Raw genomic sequence first — 17,055 nt, forward strand, 5'->3', positions numbered from 1 at the left:
CCAGTCTTGAGCCAATCTATGGAGGCAGCTTGAGGCCACGCAGGTTTCTGTTGGCCGGGAATGCATCCCTAGCTGTCTCGGGAGCGGGGAGGATGAGTCGGCTTTGACCACAGTTTGGAACTACCAGTCTTGAGCCAATCTATGGCACAAAAGGAATCTGTGTTGTAGCTGCTAGGAGACCAGCCAGAAGTGGTCAAAGTGCAAATACAGCTTTTCCATAAACCTCCGGCCCTTCCCATGCCAATAAATGGCTTCAGATTTGTGAGTAGGCTGCAGCTTGCATTACTTGTATAAGATGACAGAAAATATTTTCCTTTTTGAGAAGAAAAATTCTAAGAGTTCAACAATATGCACATAAGATCTTTACAAGCATCACGTAACAAATCAAATCTCTTACCTTCGTCTGGCCCCTGAGCTCCCAAAACAGATGTCGTCATTGACATGAAAGAAAAGTTAAAACAAACAAACAAAAGTTAGTTTAGAAGACTTTTTTTGAAGGGTAAAATAATAAACATTATGTAAATTCACAGTAAGAATATAAAATACTACCTTTGAAGCCACATAGTAATTTAAAGGATAAATGAATGTCTATAAGCTAGTAAGATAGGCTGCTAATCATAGACAACTTGTGTCTCTCTGGCAGAAGGAGGACTGAGCACAGATAATTGCAACAGTCCTAATATTTCTGCCTTATAGATTTAGCTTTTATCTTTGTGTATGCCTTATAAATATATATTTTTTTAATCTTTTACTTTTTTATCATCTGGTTTCAGGTCCAAGTAGCTTTCTCTGCTTTGAAAAAGCAACAGATACTCTCTTATCTGTTCAGGCTCTTCTACAAAACAATGAATTCTATTCTGGCCAAGGAAAAAAGGCGAAATTAAAGAAACCACTAATTTCTTGCCAGTGAGTTAACCCAGCTGAGTATCCCTCATCCAAAATGCCTGAAGTGTTTTGGGTTTCATATTTTTTCTGAATTTGGGAAGACTTGCATTATGCTTAACAGTTGCACATCCCAAATCGGAAAATCCAAACTCCAAAATGCTCCAATGAGCATTCTGTTTGAGTGTCACATGGGTACTCAAAAAGTTCCAAATTCTGGAGCATTTTGGATTTTCTATGTGGGATGCTCAACCTGTACTTACTGAATTACTCACTACTTATTCCTCTCTGCACACATAAGCACTTCTAACCTCCCACCTTCCTCCCACTGAAACTGCCACTTACTGACATCTCATCAGGGGACAGGAAAATAACTCAATGTATACAACCAATGTAATCCTGAGATAGTTTCAAACTTACAGAAAAGTGGTAAAAAGTACAAAGAACGCCCATAGACCTTCCCCCGCAATTGTTAACACTGCCATGACTGCTTTTCTCCTTCTCCTTCCCTTTCCCCCCAGGATTTATATGAATAAATACACACACACACACACACACACACACACACACACATATATATATATATATATAAAATATATACATTTTTTTTTTTCTGAACCATTTGAGGGTAAGTTGCAGACATGCCTCTTTTAACAATCCGGGTGTCCGAAACACAGAAAACAGTCATGGGTTCCTGGTTTCTGTTTCCGGTTGGGCCAGTAAAGCCCCTTCCTCATCCCTCTTTTCCGCTTATCACTAGAGACAGAAACTAAAGACCACGGCTTCAGGCTGCTAAAAGCCTAAAACAAAACAGAACAACAACACAACAAACTAAGGCAGGTCGGACAAGCTTTTCTAAACTTCCTAAAAACGATGATGTTCACTTACATAATAACAGGGCAATACTGAAATCAGACAATTTTAAGAATAAAGGAAAGTACTTTTGAAACTGGAATAAAATAGGAACAATAATAATTGGCCCTTCTCAGAGGATCAAAACTCAACCTTCAGGGCCTGAAATCTGAAAGGAAACTGTACATGAAAATGTTTGTTTCCAATTGTCTTCGACCATCTCTTTGTTGCTTTGTCTTCTAAGATTTTCTTCTAAAAGAAATTTAATACTTATTTGTATCAAATGATTTCAGACAAGAACATTAAAACACCACAGAAAGTCTAGCAAATGAGTGATACCTGTTTAAGAGATTTTGGAGTAATATCCAACGGCTAATACATAAAAGAAAATAATTTCTCTGGAATAACAGATGTGGAAGAACTTCCTGACAAAAAGACTTCTGAAATGCTTATACACTACTGGCAGATATTTAAATTAGTACAACCTCTATGTAAAATAGTATGCAGGGTTTTTTTGTGGGTTTTTTGTTTTTTTTTTTAAAGACAGAGTTCTCACTCTTGTGGCCCAGGCTGGAGTACAGTGGCGCATTCTTGGCTCACTGCAACCTTGTTCAAGTGATTCTCCAGCCTCAACCTCCCAAGTAGCTGGGATTACAGGGCCTTACCACCACATCAGCTAATTTTTTGTATTTTTAGTAGAGATGGGGTTTCACCATGTTGGCCAGGCTGGTCTCGAACTCCTGACCTCAAGTGATCCGCCTGCCTCAGCCTCCCAAAGTGCTGGGAATACAGGTGTGAGCCACGGCACCCAGGCAGAGATTTCTTAAGGAACTAAAAGTAGATCAACCATTTGATCCAGCAATCCCACTATGGGTATGCACCCAAAGGAAAGTAAGTCACTATGTGAAAAAGACACATGCATACGTATGTTTATTCTAACACAATTCCAGATTGCAAAGACCTGGAACCAACCTAAGTGCCCACTGACCAATGAGTGGGTAAAGAAAATGTGGTATATATATGCCATAGACTACTATTCAGTTGTATAAAGGAATGAATTCTTGTATTTTGCAGCACCTTGGATGGAGCTGGAGGCCACTATTCTAAATGAAGTAACTCAGGAATGAAAAACCAAATATTGCATGTTCTTACCAATAAGTGGGAGTTAAGCTATGAGCATGCAGAGGCATACAGAGTGATATAATGGACTTTGGAGACTCAGAAGAGGGGGAGTGGGAGGGGTGAAGGATAAAAAGATTACATATTGGGTACAATGTACACTACTTAGGTGAGGGGTACACTAAAATCTCTGAAGTCCCTGTTGTATAACTCATCCATGTTACCAAAAACCACTTGTACCCAAAAGCTATCAAAATAAAAAAAAATTTTTTTAATAGAAAAAAGTTTTTGAAAATTTAAAAAAAAAAGACTTCTGAAATGCTAGAGAGGTTACTGACATGCTATCATCTTTTCATTGTCTTTATAAGCAAAGCAGTTTCTCATCAATTGCAGGTGGCTTTGCTATAAACCTAGAGGGAGGTAAGAAGAGAATTCAACATGGATGAAAGGCCCCACTTTAGGCCAGGTGCACTGCATGCTACATGACTCCATTCTCATGATAACTTTGCAAGATACTATTAGGATTTCAGTTTTACAGATGCAAAAAATAAGGCTCAGAAAAGTCAACCCGTCTAGCACATACTACAGGCTAAACATCCCTGATCTGAGAATCCAAAATGTGAAATGGTCCAAAAATCTGAAACATTTTGAGCACCAACATGATGCTCAAAAGGTCATGTTCAAAGGAAATGCTCATTACCTAAGTATAATGCAAATATTAAAAAAAAAAAAAAAATCGAAATCCAAAACACTTCCCAAGCATTTTGGGTAAGGGATACTCAACCTGTAATAAGCAGGATGGATCTGGGATTCAAAACTAGGTCTTCTGACTCCCAAAGTCCATGTTCTTGCCCACACTGATCAAAACACTCTCAACAATCTATGAATCACACATTAACCACTGCTCCTGCTAACATTTCCCAATGTATTAATTTCTCTCATTCTAATGATTACCTAATAAAAGGTTAGCACTTGGTGCTTATGCTAGAGTACATTTACTATTCATTTTATTTATAGAAACTCCAAAGTGTCTTTTCTGAGGGGAAAAATATATATTGTGTGATATTTCAAGTTTAAATAAAATGTTTTCGTACCAAAAATATCAACTCTTCCTAAGAGACAAACAACAACTATGAAATTCAATACCATATGACACATAGCAGAAGAATCCACGGGACTAACCTGAATTCACATCATAATAAAAACAGAAACAAACCAGTAAATTAATTACAGAGCTAAGTTTGCCGCTAGGGATTCTGGTAGCTACGACAGCAAAGCTCAAATAACCTGCACAGGCATGGGACACCCAAAGATGTAATTACAACCCTGTACAAAAATAAATAAGTAAATTAATTAAACAAAACCTTGTCAAAGTGTAGCTGCAATTCAATACAGCCATGTCTCACTCATCCCAAGATCCCTTAATTAGAAACCTCAACTATCCAGATCACTGTGGAGATTCAGGAAGCAAAAGCAGCTGCTGACCAATCTAGAGAAATGTCTCAAAGTGCAAGCATTGAAGCTGTAATTTCTCAGCTGAGTTGAATTATTTTTGTTGTTGTTGTTGCTTAACTTCATTTTGAAATACTTTCAGGCTTACAAAAAGCTCCAAAAATAGTACAAAAAAATCCTGTACACCCTTCTCCAAGCTTCCTCAAATGTTAACCACCAAATGTTTCTTGTAACACCACAGCCACAATGACCAAAACCAGTAAATTAACCATCAACACAGTTTATTAAATAACCTATAGACAACCTCCTCCAAATTTTTGCCAGCTACCTCCACTAATGTCCTTTTCTTGGTCCAAGACCTTGTGTTACATATACTTGTCATGTCTCCTCCAACCTGGGGCAGTTTGTCTCTCATGACCTTGACACTTGAAGAGGACTGGCCATTTATTTTGTAGAATGTCCCTCAATCTGGGTTTACCTAATACTTCCTCCTGACTAAATCCAGATTGTGCATTTTGGCAAGCCTACCACAGAAGCAACATTCGCCCTCCTTGGTGCATTATACCATGAGGTATATGTGGTGCATGTGCCATTACTGATCATGTTAATTCTGATCACTTGGTCAAGGCTGGATCTATGAGGTTTCCCACAGTAAAACTACTATTTTTCCCTTTGTAACTAGTAAGAATCATGTGGGGGATAAACTTTGAGACTATGGAAACACTCTGTTTCTCATCATACTTCAACCTGCGAATGTTAGCACCCACTTGTAATTCTTGCCTGCAACAACTATTACCTCCCAAATAGTGACTGTTTAGTTACTGGAGACCTCCCCAGCCCAGGTAGATCATCATAGATGAATGTGCTTTTTTGGGAGCAGGCAGCTTGGGAAACAACAAACGATATGGCTGCATATCTGGGATAAAGACAGTTATCTATGAATAAACTACCTTCTTCCTTTTTACTGATCTGCCTTGGGGGCTCGTGCTCACTTCTCATTGAAATAACAAATCACATCATACAAAGAAATCAAATTATATCTGTAATTTCTAGAATGCCAGAATACGAAGAATTTTATAAACTGATCACCTCTGAAAATGTTGTAATACTTCTGTCCATGACACACAAAAAAATTGATATTGCGTCCAAAAGTAAACCACACAGTATCACATATGTGTAAAACACAAAACAACGTCAGTAGAATGGAAAGTTACAGACCAATTACTGTTATCAACTACCAAAATAAAATACTGAATCCAAATCCCATCACCTCTTTTAATTCTAAACTGAAATCTTCACAACTGAAATATATGGAATCTCTGTTTCAACAAGACCCCACCCCAACCCGCTGTATAACAGATGTATACATCACAAAGAGCTTATTCTAATACAGCCATACTACGTCATGATACTGTTGCTTTTTTGAACTTAGCTGGCACTACCAGCAACCAAACAACAATCTGTGTGATGAGCATGATTTTTTTCTTTGTCACTCCTCCCCCAATGTACTTTCCACACGCGGAATGAAGCCGAGCTGACTTGAAATTTAGAAAGTGACTACACTCACAACAGAAGCTTCTCAACGTTTGCTTACTCCAGCCAACTCTCTGTAAGAAGTACAAATATCACAAACAGGCCCATTCGCTGTGTTCTCAATATCTAGAATTTTCCATCCACTTTTGAAGGATAAATTCTAATAGCAACATTGATAAAATAGAGTATGACTGGAGAATAATAGCATTCAGGAAGTGGGGGGATTTGAAAACTCTACCAGTGAAAGAAGTGGAAATGCCTGGAGTGGGTAAGATGAGAGGAAGATAGGCTGCCCACCCTCGAAGCTGACGGGACTCATACCTGGCAGGGGAGCTGACTTGTTTTAGGTCACTTCCAGGGCTGCATTCAGTAAAATCTACTGGGAAAAGCTGCCAGAAGTGGGATATCTCTTTATTTTATTGTTGTTTTGAGATGCAGTCTTGCTCTGTTGCCCAGGCTGGAGGGCAGTGGCAAGATCTTGGTTCACTGTAACCTCTGCCTCCTGGGTTCAAGCGATTCTTCCACCTCAGCCTCCCAAGTAGCTGGGACTACAGGCACCCACCGTCATGCCCAGCTAATTTTTGTACTTTTAGTAGAGGTAGGGTTTCGCCATGTTGGCCAGGCTGTCTCAAACTCCTGACCTCAGATGATCTGCCTACCTCAGCCTCCCAAACTGCTGGGATTATAGCAAGTGGTTTATTTCTTTAGTATAAGAATAATTAACACTGTTTCAAGAGACAGCCAGTTCCCCTAGTAGTGGAATGTCTAAGGGGAGAGCAGAAAGCTTCTGCTGGGAACTGGCACAAGGAATGTGAAGCTGCCTTGGATTCACTGTACAACTCTTTTCACTGACAATAAGAAAAGGAGCAGTGAGCCTTCAACATCCCTATCAGTGCCACCTGTGGACCACTGGCGGCTCAGGCGTCATCTCCCCCAACACAGCTACGTCATTTCCCTGTACTCCATATACCTACACTTAGATAACACCATTCCCCCTAGCAACTCTGCTTGCTCAAGGCCCACCCACAAGAGAAAGGCTCTTATCACATTTCATCTCCCTCAAACATCCGTCCATATGAACCTATACAAAACTGATTTCCTTCCCCAATTCCTATATAAAGCCGAAACTGTTTCTACTGCTTATGTAGGACCACTCGGTTTGTCTCATGATAGAATAAACTTTCACATGTCATCTCGGCTAGACCGTAAGCTTCTGAAAGACAAAGTGTTCTTCCTTTACGGGAATGTAAGGCTTTTTGCTTATTCCGCAAATATTTCTTAAGCTGTTCAGGTGATCTGGCCCCTGCCTCTATCTCCAACTACATCTTATACTGGTATTCCTTTCACCCCCGTGGGACTGACCCAGGTACCCATTTTTCAGTCTCAGGGCTTTCATACATGACTATTTCTGTCTTGGACTCTAGAGGCTAACTCCTATTCAGTTATTAAACTTCATTTATTCATTTATTAAACTCATGATGATTAAATTTCTCAGTTTAATCAGGAGTTCCCTAGATACTATCTTTCCTAAACATCCTATGTTACTCTTGAAAAAGTACTATGGGGAGAATAAAACCACTTCCACCACCATCCTCTGTCTCTAAAATCATGCCCAAAACAATAAAGAAAACAATGTTTCCATGTTCAATGAAACGTGGAGATATTTACAACTGAAACATATGACATTAAGACAGAAAATGCATCCACAAAATACAAGAAAAGACTGAAACTGAGTGGTGCCAATTACCCCAGAAGGTAGAAGGGGAGGGGACCTAGAAAAGGAAGGTTGTTTGAAAAGAGTAGTTACACATTTCCTGTGTCCAATCTCAGGACAGTTGGTAGCTACCGGTAATTTACAGTCCTTGGAGAAAACTTTCAGAGAAGAAAAAAGTTTGACAACCCCGTTCTACTAGAATCTTCCACCCACACAAACAACAACTGGTTGAGAACAGAGGGATATCCAAGCAATATGGCCACTGAACCACAACTAGTATATTTCACAATCACAGGACTTTAGAAATATGAAGACTCTGATGTATAAATTCCATAATTTCAAACTGTCATATGCTGGGATAGCATACTTGAAAGAATACACTCAGTAGTAACTCAATAACTTGCAAATCACTTGTCTTTTCTCATCTGTCAAACACACCAGCAGAGTAAGTTTCATTTCATTGTCCACTTTCACTATAAGAAAGCCTAAATCTAGCCAGGTACAGTGGTGTGGGCCTGTAGTCCAGCTACTCAGGAGGCTGAGGTGGGAGGATTGCTTGCGTCCAGTAGTTCAGGACCAACATTGCAAGATCCCCATCTCTACAAAAATTTAAAAGAAAGGAAAAAAAAAAAAAAAAGTTTAAATCTGGCCAAAGAACACTGACTCATTTGCAGAGGGTTTTTTGTGAAGTGTATTTCATGTCCCACATTCACAGGGTAATACATACTCATTTTAATCATGGCAAATTCAAATAACTTCAAGGTATTCTATATACAGAGATTAGAATACATTATTGAGCTGAGGCCCTGGGGCCAGACATCTGGCCTTGGGAGACAGGCCAAAAAAAAAAAAAAAAAGGACAGATTATTAAGATATTCTTAGACTACAAGCAAAGAAAGCTTATAATTTTTATTTCTCTCAATATTTGTGCTTTTCAATTTAATCCCTATTTTCCATTGTGTTTCTTGATCAGATTAATACGACTGAATTTCTAATTGATTAGATTGAACTGGGGAAAGTGTTCACTGAATATGAAATTAACTAATTTCCCCCAGCCCTTCACCTTTTCTACACCTCTATCTCCAAACCAGAGGCCACACACTCAAGGTCTACAGGCCTGCCTGGGCAAAGTGGCTCACACCTATAATCTCAATATGTTGGGAGGCGAAGGAAGGAGGATCACTTCAGCCCAGGAGATAGAGGCTGTAGTGAGTTATGATCACATCACTGCACTCTAGCCTGGGTGACAGAGCAAGATCCTGCCACCAAAAAAATTTTTTTAAAAAAAGGTCCACAAGCATTTTGTTTGGGCCTCACTTTATTGATCAAAAGTAGAAAATTAGAAGATTTTACATTAGAAAATCTAAATTTTCAAATTCTCTTGAAAATTCAGAAGACTTGGAAATGCTAGGCTTAAGCTCCCACACAGCAGCAACAGGTAGATCTGAACCACTACCACCTCCTACTAGGACCCTGCAGTTTCAAATTCCTCCTATTAAGAGAAAACAGAAAAAAGTTTTCTTTTCTTCAGACTTGAAGAAAAACACCAACTCACAAATTCATAGGAAAATCAAGAGAACACTTCCAAATCCAAGTCCTAAGAACCTAACAGAGCCATCACAATTATGTTAGGACTACATTACAGATTCTATGCACTCCATTAAATACTATAGTCTGCTTTAAAATTCCAAAACCTAATTCCAGCTAGGCTAAACAAGGAATCCCAAATTCAAATGTCCCTAGCAGCAGTAATGTCATTAGAATTAATAGCTATGAAATCAAATTAAACCTAAAGCCTTTGTCTTCACTATAACCAGCAGTAGGTCTAGAGTTTAGATCTAAGCTGGAAAGCTTGGGACTTCAAATTAAAAACAGGTTGGGCGCAGTGGCTCACACCTGTAATCCCAACACTTTGGGAGGCCGAGGTGAGAGGATCACTTGAACCCAGGAGTTCAAGACCAGCCTGAATAATACAGCAAAATTCCATCTCTACAACAACAACAACAACAACAACAACAACAACAAAAAACTCAGTGTGGAATAGTGGCACTCACTTGTGGTCCTCAATACTTGGAAGGCTGAGCTGGGAGGATCACCTGAACTGATGAGTTTGCAGTTGCAGTGAGTTATGATTGTGCCACTGAACTCTAGTCGGGATAACAGAGCAAGACCCCACCTTTTTTTTTTTTTTTTTTTTTTAAATAAAGAGGCTGGGGATGGGGGCATGCTGGCTCACGTCTGTAATCCCAACACTTTGGGAGGCCGAGGCGGGAGGATCGCTTGAGCTCAGAGTTCCAGACCAGCCTGGCCAACATAGTGAGACCTCGTTTCTACGAAAAAATTGAAAAGAAAAAAAAAGGCATATGTGAAGTGCCTGGCACATGTATGTTGATGCATGCTTGATAAATGTTAGATGCTATCATTTTTGTGATTCTGTCTCATGATGCAATGTTTTGGGGTTAAGTCAGCCAATAGGTTGAGAGAAACTGAAATTTACTATAATTACTCCTCAAATTGATAGCTTAGCAAAGATTCCCTTAACTTCCTTGAGTGAAAATTCAGTTTCCAAAAGTTCCCCGACTACCTATTTCACTACTTACAAGAGAATAAACAGCTTAAGTAACCAAAGATGGCTTTATCCCTGTCCTAAGATATGGTTTTCACCTTGAAATGTCTCACAACCCCAACCTCCCTTTTTCCTTCTGATAGTCATTCAGCAAATATTTACAGAGTCTGCTGTGCCAAGCACTAATCTAAGCCCTGGAGAGACAGCCTGGAAAAATGGGACAAAAATCTTGCCCTGCAGGAGCTTAAATTATTAAAAATAGAATGAATGAATGAATGAATGTAAATAAATACGTCATATAATAGGTGCTAAGGGAAAAAATAAAGCAGGGAAGGTGGACTGGGTGTGCGGAAGTGGAGGTAGAGTGGAAATTTTAAACATGGTGGTCAAGAGAAGCCTTGCTGGACTGGGCACAGTGGCTCAAGCCTGTAATTCCAGCACTTTGGGAGGCCGAGGCCGGCAGATCACGAGGTCAGAAGATCGAGACCATCCTGGTTAACACAGTGAAACCCCGTCTCTACTAAAAAAAAACAAAAAAAAACACACAAAAAAATTTGCCGGGCGTGGTGGCAGGCACCTGTAGTCCCAGCTACTCGGAAGGCTGAGGCAGGAGAATGGCATGAACCCAGGAGGCAGAGCTTGCAGTGAGCCGAGATCACGCCACTGCACTCAGCCTGGGCAACAGAGAGAGACTTTGTCTCAAAAAAAAAAAAAAGAGAAGCTTTGCTGAATTGACATTTGATGGTGACCAAGTGGAAGCAAGGGAGCGGGCCACATGGCTGGTGGGGCACAACACTGCCCTGCTTCATGCCCTCCTGGTTTACCACGCACCTTCCCAGCTGTGCTCTCACCCAAAGCACGCATCTAAACCACACACTGACCTGGTGGTCATAATTTGGCCTCAAATCCCTCAATGGCTCCCGACTCCCTCCCAGATGAAATTCTTTTTTTTTTTTTTTTTTTTTTTTTTTTTGAGATGGAGTCTCGCTCTGTCACCCAGGCTGGAGTGCAGTGGCCGGATCTCAGCTCACTGCAACTCCGCCTCCCGGGTTCACGCCATTCTCCTGCCTCAGCCTCCCGAGTAGCTGGGACTACAGGCGCCTGCCACCTCGCCCGGCTAAGTTTTTGTATTTTTAGTAGAGACGGGGTTTCACTGTGTTACCCAGGATGGTCTCGATCTCCTGACCTCGTGATCCGCCCGTCTCGGCCTCCCAAAGTGCTGGGATTATAGGCTTGAGCCACCGCGCCCGGCCCCCAGATGAAATTCTAACTCCTTAAGCAAGCAAGGCTCTTCACAGCACCACCACCCCCCAACTCTCCAGCCTCAATCTCCTACAGCCGTGCTTATGCTTCCACTGAATTACTCTAAAAGCTCAGCAAGTCCTTCAGGCTCAGTCACTTCCGTCCTTTCGGTTACCAGGGTGCCTCCCCTACTGTTCAGGCCTGATGATGGTCTACTTCTTCAGAACAAAAGTGACCTTCTCTGTCCCCTACTAGTGACTCCTAAGTCCCTCGGGTCTTCTTTTCTAAGGAAGTATCAAAGCTATATTGCCCTCTCTGTGACTGCGAGCTCCCTGAGGACACAGAAGGTGTTTCTTTCCTGGTGCCTGACATCATCTGGTGGGCACTCGATAATGCTTGTTGGATTCTGACATGAAATGATGAGCTTGTCTAAACTGTTCGGTCCCGATTTATGTTGTCCCCATGCCTGCTATAGTTCTCCCAGTGTACTGATACTCATCCAAAAAAAAAAAAAAGTTTCAACAGATTCATTAATACACCTTTTTTAATCCAAAGACTGGAATTCCACCTATCAACTATTCAGAATATACTTGAATCAAAAGCAAAAAAAATGCTTTCAGAGATGGAGAAAAACAGAAGCCATGCTTTTCTCTACAGAAGAGGCCAGGTATATGCTTAATTTAAGGTTACAGACCAGAAGGGGTTGGCTCATCTGCTTCTAACAATCTTAGAGTTTTGGAGGAGTTTGAAATGATGGCTTACTATTATAGAAGCCAACAGTTACTGCTCAAAAAATGAAGAGAGAAACATGAAGGAGGAAAGCATGACAGGCAGTCTGGGGCAGGGACCATGTGAGGAGAGCCCTGACGTATTAATTTCGACATTTCCTGAGAGGCTGCAGAACAGGCACAAGTCCTTGCCCTCAAGGAGCTGACAATCCCGTAAGTCAGGTATCTCAACATTAGAAAATCACATATTTGCGGTCCATCATGAAATGGATGCTAAGCCATGATATTCCATTAATTTATTCTGATGGCAGAGAAATAAGAACTTAGAAAGCTTTAAATAAAAATTAGTTGAAATAACCAAAAAAATATCCTTTTTGGTGCTTAATGAGGTTACTCAACAGTATCGCACAATATTGACTCACCTAGCATATTACTTACTTGGTATAGGATTAAAGTAGTGCCATTTAAACATATTCGCATATATATTGATTGGCAATTACTTCTAAGGTGTAAGAAAGTGGTAACAGTCTATACACTTCACATGGAATAATGCTGCATCATAGTCACAAAAAAGATAAAATTGTTACATCTGTATAAATAAAATGAGATCCGTGGTGGGCCTCAATGGGTCTGTGAATCCTTGCTACTGCTTTTTGGTTTTTTCTAGGCAGAGGAGTTATATAGCTTTCAGATTCTTGAAATAGTCTAGAGTCTATAACCCAAAAAAGGTTAAGAAACAGTGCGGTAGAGACAATTCATGAAGAGCTATGAGGTTCCATGTCCTAGGTCAGCGCTGGCTCGGGAGAAACTGAATATTCAAATAGACAGCAGGCAGATCGCACACGACCAGAGCTCTAATTCACAGCCTTGGTCATTGGCCCATGAGGGTGGGACCTTGGTCAGTGACTCTTAGCTTCCTTATTTTTCGCCCCTGCTTGCAACCCAGAATCAGAGAGAGAAAGTCAAGTATGCTCCCCACAACAAGCACCTAAGACATCCACTTCTATAAGCCTGCTTCCAGCTCCCCCAGGCCACAGCCTCCTCTCAGAAAACCCTCGAAGCTCTCCTTTTCTCCACCATAAAGTTTCCCACACCCCCACCTGCCTCTGTGCATCTGCCAAACTCAAGTGATGGTGGCCGACTCCCTTGCTGGAGTGCACTCTGGTTAACAGTCTGTTTGTTCTCATTTGTGTGGTCTTAGTTTATTTCCATAGGCTGGTTATCTAACACCTTAGATAAGAAGTAGAGCCACTGAGGACCAAATGTAAACGTAAGACACCAACAGAATAGTAACATTAACTTGCAAGTTTACATTTCTACAATAAGGTAACTTCAAAAGACACTGAAAAAAGGAACTGCCAGAAGAGGAGGAAAACCAGGCGACAGGCACCACTGGGAGGTGAGAGTTTGGATAGAGAAGATGCCATGGGCAGTAGTACCCAGGCTACAGAAAGAACAGGCTCATGGAGGACAAGAAGGCTCCCTATATCTGTCTCTCCGTTCTGATGTGGACTCAACCATATCTCATTTATTCTCTGCATTTCACATAGCCATCCAAACTACCTAAGCCTCAGAAATCCAAGGAACAAGCTCCTGCCACCATCCTATAGTGGTCTGAGTCCAATGTCACAAAGGCCAGTGAAATGGGAGGTTAGCACAGCAGGCCTGGGTCTCTAGCTCCCAAAGACCAATTTTAAGAGCTGCTTTAATTACTCCTTGAGTTCATCTCCTGTGACTCTGTGTGATGATTCCTGACTCCCCTCTCCAGGCAGGGTGTGACTAAGCATATCTGTGTGACAGTCCCTTAAGGTGCTTCTGTTGCTTCACAGCTAACCAACGCGAAGTGGCACAAGCTTTGGACATACAACTAAAAGGTGAGCATCAAGTACACTCTGAACTAGTATCTAGAGCACAAAAAGATAGAGGGTGATCACTTAACAGGATCACTGGCTAGATGTGGTGGCTCATGCCTGTAATCCCAACACTTTGGGAGGCCAAGATGGGAGGATCACTTGAGCCCAGGAGTTCAAGACTAGTCTCGGCAACAGAGTGAGACCCCACGTCTACAAAAAAACAAAACAAAAACAAAAAAAAATAGCTGGGTGTAGCGACGCACACCTCTGTATTCTCAGCTAGTCAGGAGACTGAGGCAGGAGGATCACTTGAGCCCAGTTGGTCAAGACTGCAGTGAGCCATGACTGCACCACTGCACTCCAGCTTAGGCAACAGAGCCAGACCCTGTCTCAAAAAAAACAAAAAAAGAAAAGAAAAAAGGATCCTTGATCCACCACATGAGCAGGGAAGTGGTGGGAAGAGTAGGCAGACTACCATGGATCAAGGAAGAAATGGGAAATATAATTAAAGAGAGAGGGTAATGGATGGAAGGGGATGGAGTCTAAAAATATCTAAAATGAGTTGTAAAAGTTCACAGGATTGACATTCAGTATACCTTTGTGTAAACTGCCCAGAACACTTGAATTCCAGATACCATTCCAGAGCACACAGACAGTCCTACAAATCTACTCACCAGAGAGAGGGCTACAGGCTTCACTGTTTCTAGAAATGACTTGAAGATGGAAGAACTGATTGTCTAGATACACCAGCAGGAACGTGTTCAGATCCTTTCTCAGATGAGATCACACCCAAGCACACCCTACGCCACCTCCTTCCAGCCTTATTGCCCCCAAATAATAAGCCTGAGAAAGCATCTTCTTCCCAAGAGTTTATAGGGCTCTATCTTTCATTTAGTTCGATAGAAACAAGAAGTGTATGGCAGATGACACTTGTTTCAATATGAGAACCAACAAGAAAATATTTGGTCATAAGATATTAAGATGGGATCCTGAGACTTTTTATTTCCATGGTGATTCAGAATAAAGTAACATGAACGACCTTTTTCCTGGTCCTTTTCCTTTAACTTTTAGCCAAATTTACTTAACCCCTCTTGTGAATGAGAAATACCAAAGAATGTTTCAGAGAGTTTTCATCAATATGAGCCACAAGTAGAGCACAAAGAGCACAAACGGGTTACAGGATAACAGGATTAATTTGTTTTCCCTTCAGCAACTGACATGCTAAACGCTGCTGCAGGAAAAGAGGTACCTGGTAAAGTGAGACCACCTGGCCAGGGCCTGCAGTTGTACGGTTTGTGTCCTTCATGGAAGCACCTGACCCAGAGGGGAGTGGGGGCTAAAGAGCAGCCCCTGCCACAGTGGGCAGGCAGAAAAGGGCCACAGCCAAGAAGGGGCACAAAGAAAAAGGCACCATGTCCATAAAACTGAGACAGCTCAGAAGTGGTGCCTTCTTCTAATTAAGTCTGGCCAGAGGGGTCACCTTCCTCTCATCTGCACAAAAACATCATTTACTAGTAAGAACCCTGGAGAGGGCATTGGCTTCCATGTATTGTTTGCCATGGGCATCAGACAAGGCATTTACTATAGGTGTGAAGCCCCAGCCATGATAGAACAACTGGGTCTAGCTCTCCTGCCATAAACAGCAAGGAAACTGGGCAAAAGACCTGAAGTGAATGTGTTCAAACAATGGACAACAGGCAGAGTAAAACGAGGATCCCTGAGAGGAGAACAAGGGAAGTGAGCCCTTCAAGTGCTGAGGTTTTCTGCCTATAGACACTTTCCAGATCATGGGCCAGGAAGGGGGAACCCAAGCCAGAACTTGGTGGCCGGAACTGAGTAGACGGGGATTAGAGACCTGAGAAGCTGACGCAGTTACAGTCTGCTGGCCAGGGAGAAGGAAGCAATGCAGAGGGAGAACTCCAGGAATCTGCTCGGGGGCCCTTCAGTCTTTGGCTGAGAAAACTGCACATTCAGGAGGTGAGACACCAAGCAGCTACAAAAATCACCAGGAAACAACTAGTACTGAAGAAGCATGTGTAAGCTGGACAATTCCCAGAGCTCACATGGGGCTTGGAGGCGTGAGTTACAACCAGCCAGAGGAAAGATCTCCTTAAACGCCAGGCAGCATTTGGTATAGAGCCTAGTATTGCTAACTGCCACAATTGCTAATTTCTAATTGCTTTGTTCTGTGATACACTTAGCATTATTTATATATTTTTTTTTCTTAGTATATTTCCTCTGGGTCCAGGCAACCACTGATCTACTGTCTTTTTTCTGGACATTTCATATAAATTAGATTATAAAATATGTAGCTTTTCTACCTGGTGTCTTTCACTTAGCATGTTTTTGAGACTCATTCATGCACACCCAGCATGTTATCAGTACTTTATTCCTTTTTTATTGTGCACAGTATTTTGTTTATCCATTTACCAGCTGATAGGCAGTTAGGCTTTTTCTAGCATGAAGCTATTATAAATATCGCTGCTTGGAACATTCAAGAATAAATCTTTGTATACACATTTATTTTTATTTATCTTGAATAGATACCTAAAAGTAAAGTTGTTGGGTCACATAGTAAGTATGTTTATACCCAAAAGTATATTTAACTTTTTAGGAAATGGTAAAACAGTTTTCCAAAATGTATGTACCACTTTACATTCCTGTCAGCAAGACGTGAGAGTCACGGTTTGCTCCCCATCTTCACCAACAGCCAGTGCAGCATCGTCTGTCGTTTTGATTACAGACATTCAAGTGGGAGTGTAGGGGCCTCTCACTGCAGTTTTAAACTTGCATTTCTCTAACAACGAATGATGCTGAGAATCTTCTAAAGATGTGTTTAGACTTCATTTTAGAGAAGAGAAAAAGTTTCTCAATTGAGTTTCTCTCCACATTAGACTATTACAAAGATTAATTCTTATCCAAGTCCAAACTACTTCCTTAGCCCATTCACACTGATTTTTCTGTTCCATATCTATTCAGTCCTTTGACCTCTTCAACAACATTCGAGCTCCTTCATAGTCTTAGTGTAGACATTCGTTATTATTTCCCTTGGGTAACTAAAAGTAGAACAGCTGGGTCATGTGGTAAGCATATATTTGTAAACTTCACAATTAC

The 17,055-nt window shown here is 41.2% G+C and overlaps 1 protein-coding gene across 2 annotated transcripts in view; it reads right to left on the reverse strand.

Moving 5' to 3' along the window:
* KIF13B (kinesin family member 13B) overlaps window positions 1–17,055 on the reverse strand; it is a 193,901-nt gene that overhangs the window by 126,775 nt on the left and 50,071 nt on the right. For both annotated transcript variants that reach the window (XM_015145099.3, XM_015145098.3), the window contains exon 3: window positions 398–410. In XM_015145099.3, coding sequence (XP_015000585.3) covers window positions 398–410 — 13 coding nt within the window. The remainder of the gene's footprint in view (window positions 1–397; window positions 411–17,055) is intronic.

The sequence above is a fragment of the Macaca mulatta genome, chromosome 8, assembly GCF_049350105.2.
Source record: "Macaca mulatta isolate MMU2019108-1 chromosome 8, T2T-MMU8v2.0, whole genome shotgun sequence".
Taxonomy (NCBI): Eukaryota; Metazoa; Chordata; class Mammalia; order Primates; family Cercopithecidae; genus Macaca; species Macaca mulatta.